This window comes from Triticum dicoccoides, chromosome 1B (genome assembly GCF_002162155.2).
Source record: "Triticum dicoccoides isolate Atlit2015 ecotype Zavitan chromosome 1B, WEW_v2.0, whole genome shotgun sequence".
Taxonomy (NCBI): domain Eukaryota; kingdom Viridiplantae; phylum Streptophyta; class Magnoliopsida; order Poales; family Poaceae; genus Triticum; species Triticum dicoccoides.
Window position 1 is genome coordinate 249,841,324 of NC_041381.1, and position 10,113 is coordinate 249,851,436.

General features: G+C 46.5%; 1 protein-coding gene across 1 annotated transcript in view; it reads right to left on the reverse strand.

Moving 5' to 3' along the window:
- The window catches only part of LOC119330407, a 30,269-nt gene that overhangs the window by 15,430 nt on the left and 4,726 nt on the right, over nucleotides 1-10,113 (reverse strand). The window contains exon 2 of the mRNA XM_037603517.1: nucleotides 2,180-2,342. Coding sequence (XP_037459414.1) covers nucleotides 2,180-2,342 — 163 coding nt within the window. The remainder of the gene's footprint in view (nucleotides 1-2,179; nucleotides 2,343-10,113) is intronic.

Here is a 10,113-nt window from a genome sequence, read left to right on the forward strand (position 1 = left end):
CATGGGGTCTGGTGGTCTCGGACGTGCTGGCGCGGATCTGGGCATCCCTGCCCAGGTCTGGCGGATGTGATGGTCAGCGATTGCGGGGGTTGCCGGCGACCCTGTGGAGGTGGTGGTGTTGCGGCCGGTGTCCATGCTGCTCCGGTGCGGGGTGGCGAGGCTTCGGGTGGATCTGACCAGGGCGTGGAGGCGCAAGTGATGTGGTGGTGGCAAGTTGATTGCGGCGGCGGCCAGATTGTTTTGGCGTTGGCTCGTCTGTAGGCTGCATGTGTCGGCCTTCGACCCCTCTCCTCGGCGTCCGTTCGCTTCTCTCGCCGGAGGGCTGGCCTTCTCCCGGCTATGGTCCATCGACCGTCTCGCGGCTGGTGCCGTAGGACCGAGCTCGTCTCGCACCCGGCTGCAGGACCGGCCCATCTCGCGCCCAGCAGCAGGACTGCGCTCGTCTCGCGCACGGTGCAGCAAGACTGCTCGATGGAGGCTAGTTGTGGCCGGCCTATTGGGTCTTGGTGCTGGGTCCGACCAGGGGTGCGAAAGGCGGGTCCTTTCCGCTCGTCCCTTCAGTTGGGGTAGCGGAGGGTCTCGGGTGACTTGGTGTCAAGGTCTTGGATTCCGGGGCGGCGGCCTTGGTGGTGGTGGCGCGATGCTCATGGGCAGAGCTCGTGCCTCGGTGTCGCTCGGTTGCCACGGCCGTGTGGGCGGCATGGTAGCCGGGGAGTGGCTTTCGGTGGCGGTGAGTGTTGGCCGGGGTGAAAACCTGCTCTATCTTCGAACGGACTGGCGGCGGCCAAGAGCACTCCCTTGAAGGCGTCATCGCGGCTCTCATTGCCCGTCGTGTTGCTCCAAGGGAAAAACTCTGATCCTTGGATCGGGCAGTGGCTGCGCTCCGGTGTCGTATCCTTCCTGAAGGCGCCGCCTTGGAGCCCACAGTTCGTCATATGCGGCTTCACTTCTTCGCGGTGGCGTGTTCACGGTTGAAGCCCCCGGCGGCTCTTGTAGTGCTAGGGATTGTGTTGTTGCGCTCAGCGCCTATGCATCCTACCTTGGGTGTGTGTGTGCGTGTGTTGTGGATGAGTGCGGTTGTACCGGGCGCTGTTAATCATGGCTTTATATATAAAACGGGGCGAAAGCCTTTTTGGGTAAGAAATTATGGTAATGTTCTCCACCTTCAAAGAATCTTAAGAACCGAGGAAGCATATCGAGGTTCATGACATGATGGCACGCGAATCTTGACAGCACGCCGGCAGGATGAGTGGATGGCATGTGAAGCTTGACAGGATGCACAGGTCGATGACATGAGGAGCTCAGTGGCATGACCGAACGAGGAGCTTGATGGCAATGCCATGGGGCGATCTTGATGGCGTGTGGAGGCTGACAGCATGACAGACCTTGGAAGGAAAGTGTGGTTGACGGCATTTTTTTTTTGAGAAAACGCAAAAGACTTGCGTTTCTTTGTATTGAAAAGATAGAGTTTGTTACAGCCTCCAAGCAAGTGGTTGACGGCATTTTAGCTCACAGCACAACATAGCGAGATACCTTGTCAGCACGAAAATTGTGACCGGTATGGACTTAGAAGTGGAGGAGAGCGTGGAATCAGGGTAGCCTAAGGAACCCACCTCCAAGAAAATAACAATTTGAAAGAAAAGATAAAGTAACTACTCCCTGCAGTTCCCTAACTGGTCATTTTGGACATTGACGCAGTTTCTACAAAGAAACTTTGACCACCAGATTTTATAGCAATATATTCATAACATTCGACAAAATCATGTATGTGTTTTATGAGGAGAACTTACGCACATGATTTTCAAGTATCTAATCTAAATATTTTCAAAGGCATTAGTACTCAAAGTTCTCAAAGGTTGAAGCAGTCTATGTACAAAGGACCACTTAAATGGGGGTGGAAATTACTAAGGAGCGCAACTCCTGAATCTAAGTAATAGACGAAAGGGTTATTTCTTTAGCTGATAAAATCAGGCATTGCTGGTGCCAAAGTACAGAGGTTCTTGTGCTACAGTGCCACACGTGAATAACGGCATCCTTCTATCCTGCCTTGCTATAGAATCTTTGGCAATAACACATGGATATTTTGTTCTTGGTACATATAAATACCACTACAGCTAAGTGACTTCTACCAGCAAAGTCAATCATCATATAGTAATTGCATGATTAAGGCAATAGTTACCTTCCACTTGCATAAGCCCATCAAGTTCAAACTCAGCAACCGATACTCCTTTCATTAGCTCAGATTCCTTCACGAGATAGTCCTTTTCAGTTTCAGAATGCTTCACTATTTCTGACTCTCTTTCCCTGGTCCTTTGTATATTCTGTTCAATTTCTTCATTGACCTAATTAAGGGAATGATCGAGAAAAAAGAGCATAGTTAGCCTCATAAGATGTAACGTTGAAATTCCACATGCTAATAACATCTAATGAGTATATAGAAAATTCATTATTCGCATCCAGATTCAAATAACCACATTGCCAGAGATACACATCTATACTCCTATATAGTGTATCAATGTGAACAATCATAGGTACACCCTATACTGTCCCAAACACATTCTGCATGACTTGCATGCCATTGATTCAATATATCGGACGGTGATAAATGCTCTGGACACTTCAACAATGTGACCATACAGCTGCAAATCCCTGCATTCTGGGCCGTTGATTGGTCGAATCGGACAGCTACTGTTCTCCTTATGTGGTGGACCAAGTTCCAGAAATTTCAAGCACAGGCTGGCAGCCTCCTGACACAGTTCACACGGTGGTGACTCCCAGTGTGTGTGTGTGTGTGTGTGTGTGTGTGTGTGTGTGTGTGTGAGAGAGAGAGAGAGGAGGGGAGGCGCGATTAGATTTAACGTGGACACACAAGGGTGCAGAGCAAGCAACAGGATAAGTTTGATAGAATAGAGGTACTAACATTAGTATGAATGTCAGAAAGAGAGTACAGTATGTGCCCATGCCCATACACAACAAACTGAATGTTGTTGTATGTGTAATAATATAATAAAGTAATAATGTCGCAATTGCTGAAAATCCGTTTTACACATAAAAAATGGTCGGTCATATAGGTTTAAAAAAAATGCGCACAATATAGGTTTAAACTTGATTGTACTATTTGAAATATGTGCAGATACATTGTATAATTCTTCAAAATAAATATTTATCATTTTAACCATTTTTGGTATGAAGAACATCTAATTAATAGTTATAACTCATGTTTAAAATTAAGTGCATGGAAGAATATAGCGGGGTATATTGCTTTTGTAAATATGTTGTTATATACACACAGAACATACTTGAAAAAATAATATACACCTAGCACTCATGCATCTTGCAAACGAAAGTATGATGCCTAACATTACCACCTCTATTCCAAATATAGAGCGTGCAAGTTTGACCAATGATCTTACACATGGACTAGTTCGCGAAGAAGTGATACCAATGATAAGTCTTACAAGTACGTGTCAGGACCCGTCTGCAACGTAGCAACACCTGAAGACAAAGTTCAGTTAAATTGAATTGCTTCCACGAGCGCGCGAAGACAGCTGAGCCGACCATCACGGATCCCACGTCTTCCCTTCGCCCGTACCGTTTCGCGAGTTATGATGAAGCCGACACCGTAGATCACGCATCGGACGGCTCCCCGACTCGGACGCGTCGCTGTTCACTTTCCGGCAAAAGGCTTGCAGCCTCAACCACTCTGTATTCGTTTTTCTCTTTTCTTTTCTGGGTTTGTAAGGCTATAAAGCCAGAGATTGGAGACGCGAGAACCATCTTCCGTTTTTCTAGGGTTTCCCCCTTTGCGCCGCCAGTGTTCCTGGCTGGCTAGGTTCCTCTGTAAGAAGCTAAACTATTCCAATCTTTCCTCTGAAGTGAATGAAATAGCTAAGTTCAGACTAGTTCTTCTGAATCCTGTTCTTCAGGTCCTTCTTGGGTCTGACAAGTGGTAATCAGAGGAAGGTTTTCTCCTTGGCGGCGCGAGATCCGGTGCCGAGGTGGAGTTGGAGGAGCCGTAAAATCCTCCACTTCTCACCGGTGACCTTGGGCGGCGGTGGATTTCAGGCGGCGATAGGCGGCGGTGAGATCGTTCGGTACAGGTTTGGGTACGGGAAGAGGTTACAGACACACACCGTCTCTGTGGTAAAATCCCTCCCTCCCTCCCAGATCCGGTGTACTCTCGGTGGCGTGGCGTTGGCGACGGTGCAGGCGGCGGCAGGATCAAAGGCCAAGACCGGGTTGCAGCTCAAGCTGTCGTAAAATTCCCTCCTTCGCTGGTTGATCACTCACAGAGAGGTTCTTGGCTCCTTGCTAAGTATAAAAACCCTTCCTGTGTCCCTTCCCGCCAACATGACGGGCCCGACGAGTTCTTCTTCCACGGAAAATCTGGAGCTGCAATCTTTACAGTTGGATGTCAAACAACTGCAGCAGAACAGAGAGACGGACAGACGTGACTTTGAAGATTTCAGAGAGCACGTTTCCACTAACTTTCAGTCCTTGCAGAAAACATTGGGAGAGTTACAGGGCTCACTATCCAGTTTCATTGCTGGGTTCCCAAAACCCAGAGAAAGCCCTCCAAGCCCCCAAGATGTTGCACAAGGCAGTGGCCAACAACAAACACCTCAAGGCCCTAACCATGCACCTCCTGTGGCCATACAAACCCCTCCAACTATGGGATCTGCAACTTTAGTTGACAAGCACACAGGAAAAGAGCTCAACTTGGATGGCAGCAACAAAATCCCTTACAGGCATCCACATTTTGCTGCTCCCAAAAATCCTGCTCCTGATGCAAGAGCACCTAATGCAGTAAACCAGGGCCCCAATGCACAGCAGCCAATTCAATTGGACTTGGAGCTAGCTGAGCAACTTCCTCAACAGGAAGCCAGGGGAGGAAATGTGCCAAGAGAACAGTTACAAGATAACAGAAGAACTATGGCACTTGTTAAGCCTGCCAAATACAACATTCCTGAATTTGATGGAAGTGGCACCGACTCTTGGATTCAGACTATTGAGCTTTATTTTGAGGCTGCTAGAACACCCCTGGAGCAGAAAACAGAAATTGCAGTTACATACCTGAAAGGACCTGCAATTGAGTGGTGGAGAGGTACTGCAATAGTTGCTAACTCCTTGCCCTGGTATAGGTTTTGTAGACTTCTGGGTGACAGATTTGCTAAAACTTCTGTCTGTGATAATGTGAGATCATTCCATGCACTCACTCAAACAGGGTCAGTGAATGATTACATACTCATGTTTGAACAAGCCATGAATCTAATGAGAAGGGATAATCCTGCTCTCCCACAAGATTACTACAAGACCAGTTTTATTTCTGGCTTACATGACAACATTCAGCAATATGTCCAATGTCATGAACCTCAAGATCTGCAGAAAGCTATCTGGTTAGCTCGAAGAATGGAACAAGCACAACCACCTAAGAAGCAGTGGCCCCAAACAGTGCAGCCCCCTGTTAGAAGACAGGTCCAGTTTGACCCTGGCAAGCCAGCTGCTAACAATAATGCTAATATAATCCAACAAGCAAGGTTAAAGGGCATCTGCTACAAGTGCAAGGAACCTTGGTTCCCAGGGCACAAGAAAGTCTGCAAGTTGTCCAACCAAGTTCAAATCCAAGCTCTACAAGAGCAATGCCCGGACGATGCAGAACTGGTTTACTACACTGCAAGTTCTGAAGAAATGGAGGAAACTGACACTGAAGAAACAGAAAACAGTGCGGATCAGACACTGAAAATTTCAATGCATGCTCTGATGGGCCTGAGTGCCACCAAATACTCATTTACTGTTACTCTCATGTTTGGTGATACTCCAGCAACAGCTCTTATTGACAGTGGAAGTACAGCTACTTTTGTTTCACCCAGTATTGCAAACAAAATTCAATGCAAGCTTTCCCCTACAAGAAAAAGAAAGGTTGTGGTAGCAAATGGTGGAGTGTTCTGGACTGAATTCATGGCAAAACAGTGCAATTACTCTATCCAAGGGACACAGTTCACTTCTGATTTCAGAGTCTTACAGCTCCAAAGCTATGATGTAATACTAGGAGCTGACTGGATGAAAGCTCACAATCCTGTAGAACTAGACTTTGAGGAAATGCAGGTGAAAATAACCTTGCAAGGAGGCAAAAAAGTCATCTTCCAGGATGAGAGTTTGCCCAACATGGTTGTGCATGAGATGGACAGTGAGGAAGAACTGGAACAGGACCCAGTTTGTGGAGTTGTCCTCCTTCTGAACTTTGTTACTGAGGCTCCTCCTCCTCCTACTCCTCCTCCTCAACAACCAGTGCATCCTCAAGTGAAACTGCTCTTAAGCAAGTATAACAACATCTTCTCAAAACCCACTGGTCTTCCTCCTGCCAGAGCAATCGACCATACAATCCCTCTTGTGCCTGAAGCCAAAATAGTGAACCAGAGGCCATACAGGTTGCCTCACCACCAAAAAGATGCAATGGAACAGATCATACAGCAGATGATAAAGGACAAAGTAATTAAGGACAGTGTTAGTCCTTATTCTTCTCCAGCTCTCCTAGTGAAAAAGAAGGATCAAACATGGAGACTGGTCAATGATTTCAGGAAACTCAATGAACAAACGGTCAAGAACAAATATCCAGTGCCAGTAATTGAAGATCTACTGGACGAATTGCATGGAGCCACTGTTTTCACTAAACTGGACTTAAGAAGTGGTTACCATCAGATCAGGATGATGCAACATGATATAGAAAAGACAGCTTTCAGCACTCATTGTGGGCATTATGAATATTTAGTTATGCCTTTTGGGCTTACAAATGCACCTGCTACATTCCAGAAGCTGATGAATACAATTTTCAAGAAATATCTGAGAAAATTTGTCTTGATTTTCTTTGATGACATATTGGTTTTTAGTAAAAATCTGCAGGAACACATAGAGCATTTAAAAGAAGTTTTTGAGACACTCCAGCAGCAGCAGCTGTATGCAAAACTCAGCAAATGCACTTTTGCTCAGCCATAGGTGGAATATCTTGGTCACATAATCAGAGGAGATGGAGTTGCTACAGATCCTGTCAAAATTGAGGCAGTACTTAGGTGGCCAACACCTGAGAACGTTACCCAGCTGAGAAGCTTCCTAGGATTAACTGGTTATTATAGAAGGTTCATCCAAAATTATGGATTGATCTGCAAACCTCTGTTCAACTCACTCAAAAAGGACAGTTTCTCTTGGGGCACTGAACAACAACAGGCTTTCAACACCTTGAAGCACAGAATGACAGAGGCCCCTGTCTTGGCACTACCTGACTTTTCCAAACCATTTGTTCTGGAAACTGATGCCTGCAACTATGGCATTGGAGCAGTCCTCATGCAGGGAGGCAGGCCAATTTCTTTCTTCAGCATAACTATTGGTCCTAGAGCGGCTGCTAGCTCCACTTATGATAAGGAGGCCTTGGCTATTATTGAAGCTCTTAAATATTGGAAGCACTACTTTGCAGCATCTTCTCTCATTATCAGAACGGATCAGCAGAGCCTCAAATATATTCAGGAACAAAAGTTAACTGAAGGAATTCAACATAAGTTACTAGTGAAGTTACTGGGCTACAATTATACAGTGGAGTACAAACAAGGGCACAAAAACAGAGTAGCTGATGCCCTATCTAGAGTGCAGTACAAACTGTACAGCCTCTTTGCAAGCTCAGCTGTACCTGCTTGGATCTCTGAAGTTGTTGCCAGTTACAACAATGACACTAAATGCAAGACTATCATGGCCCAATTGGCCACAAACCCCTCTGCCTTAGATAACTACACCCTAAAGCAGGGCATCCTCAGATATAAGAATAGAATTGTAGTGGGCAGTGAAACCCAGTGAAACCCAACTGAGGACCAAACTTGTGTCTGCACTACATAATTCTGAGCTAGGAGGTCACTCTGGCCACAGAGCCACATATCAAAGAGTCAAGCTCTTGTTCCACTGGCCTGGTATGAAACAGTTCATTGTTGACTTCATCAAGCAGTGTCCAACCTGCCAGATCAACAAACCAGAACACTGCAAATACCCTGGTCTCCTGCAACCTCTACCTGTTCCTGACTTTGCTTGGTGCCACATAAGTATGGACTTTGTGGAGGGAATGCCAGTTTCTCAAAACAAGGATATGATCCTGGTGGTAGTTGACAGATTCACCAAGTACAGTCACTTCATTGCCATGAAACATCCCATCACAGTGCAGACTGTAGCCAACGCTTTTGTGGAAAACATATTTAAACTACATGGTCTACCTTCTGTTATTGTCACTGACAGGGACAAAATCTTCACAAGTCAGCTGTGGCAAAGTTTGTTCAAACGAATGGGCATTAAGTTGCACTTGAGCACATCTTACCATCCTCAAACGGATGGGCAGACTGAAAGGGTGAATCAGTGCATGGAGAATTACCTCAGATGTATGGCCTTTCTGCAACCAAAGAAATGGTTTCACTGGCTGCCCTTAGCTGAGTGGTGGTACAATACCTCTTACCACACCTCACTCAAGATCACCCCCTTCCAGGCACTATACAACAGAAAACCAAATATGATAGCTGAAGCAGCTCTGTACCCACCTGAGGACACTACCAACCTTCCCTCAGTCCTCACTGCTGAGCAAACTGCTGCTCACATCAAAGAAAACCTTCTCAGAGCTCAGGACAGAATGAAGCACTTTGCAGATAAAAAGAGGTCCGAGAGAACATTGCAAGTGGGTGATATGGTCTACTTGAAGCTACAGCCCTACAGACATACTACACTGAGCATTCACAAATGTTTCAAGCTGCACTCCAAGTACTATGGGCCGTTCAAAGTTCTGCAGAAAGTGGGTAATGTTTCCTATAAACTTCTCCTGCCTGACGACTGCAAACTGCACGATACATTCCACATCAGCCAACTGAAGAAGCACATTGGCCTAGCAGCAATACCTAACGCAAAACTCCCCTTGCTTAACCCTGATGGAACAATCTTGCTCAAACCAGAACAACCGCCGGAGCGCAAACTGATCCCTCGTAAACAAGGGGATATCGATATCCCTGTCGTCCGGTGGAAAATCAAATGGAGCAACCTTCCAGTCGAAGAAGCGACGTGGGAGGATGCAACGTTTATCCAGCGAGTTTTTCCTCACTTCCAACCCTGAGGACAGGCTTGGTCTCATTGGGGGGGAGTTGTCAGGACCCGTCTGCAACGTAGCAACACCTGAAGACAAAGTTCAGTTAAATTGAATTGCTTCCACGAGCGCGCGAAGACAGCTGAGCCGTCCATCACGGATCCCACGTCTTCCCTTCGCCCGTACCGTTTCGCGAGTTATGATGAAGCCGACACCGTAGATCACGCATCGGACGGCTCCCTGACTCGGACGCGTCGCTGTTCACTTTCCGGCAAAAGGCTTGCAGCCTCAACCACTCTGTATTCGTTTTTCTCTTTTCTTTTCTGGGTTTGTAAGGCTATAAAGCCAGAGATTGGAGGTGCGAGAACCATCTTCCGTTTTTCTAGGGTTTCCCCCTTTGCGCCGCCAGTGTTCCTGGCTGGCTAGGTTCCTCTGTAAGAAGCTAAACTATTCCAATCTTTCCTCTGAAGTGAATGAAATAGCTAAGTTCAGACTAGTTCTTCTGAATCCTGTTCTTCAGATCCTTCTTGGGTCTAACAGTACGAACCCAATGATACCAGTTTTTTACCAATTTAATTCAATTAAAAAAAAGATTTTTATCACACAAAGTTGAATGGAAAAGGAATGCAACATTCTGCATGCAAAAAAAAAATCATGGTGTACACTGCCATCTGAGTTCAAGTCCTGAATTTGGATTCAAATTCCAGTAAAAATCTGATGTTACAGGTCTCCGCAAAATCATAAGACCATGTATGGGGGTTGATGCCTGCCCAGTGCCGGAAGGTCAAGGAAGTAGGTGAACTGATGACAGGGAAGCGTAAGACTATAACGGTCCCAAGGTAGTGAAATTCCCTGTCGGGTAAGTTCTGACCCACACGAAAGGTGTAACGATCCGGGTACCGTCTCGGAGAGAGGCTCGGTGAAATAAACATGTCTGTGGAGATGCGACTACCTGCACCTGGATAGAAAGACCCTATGAAGCTTTACTGTTCCCCCGGGATTGGCTTTGGGCC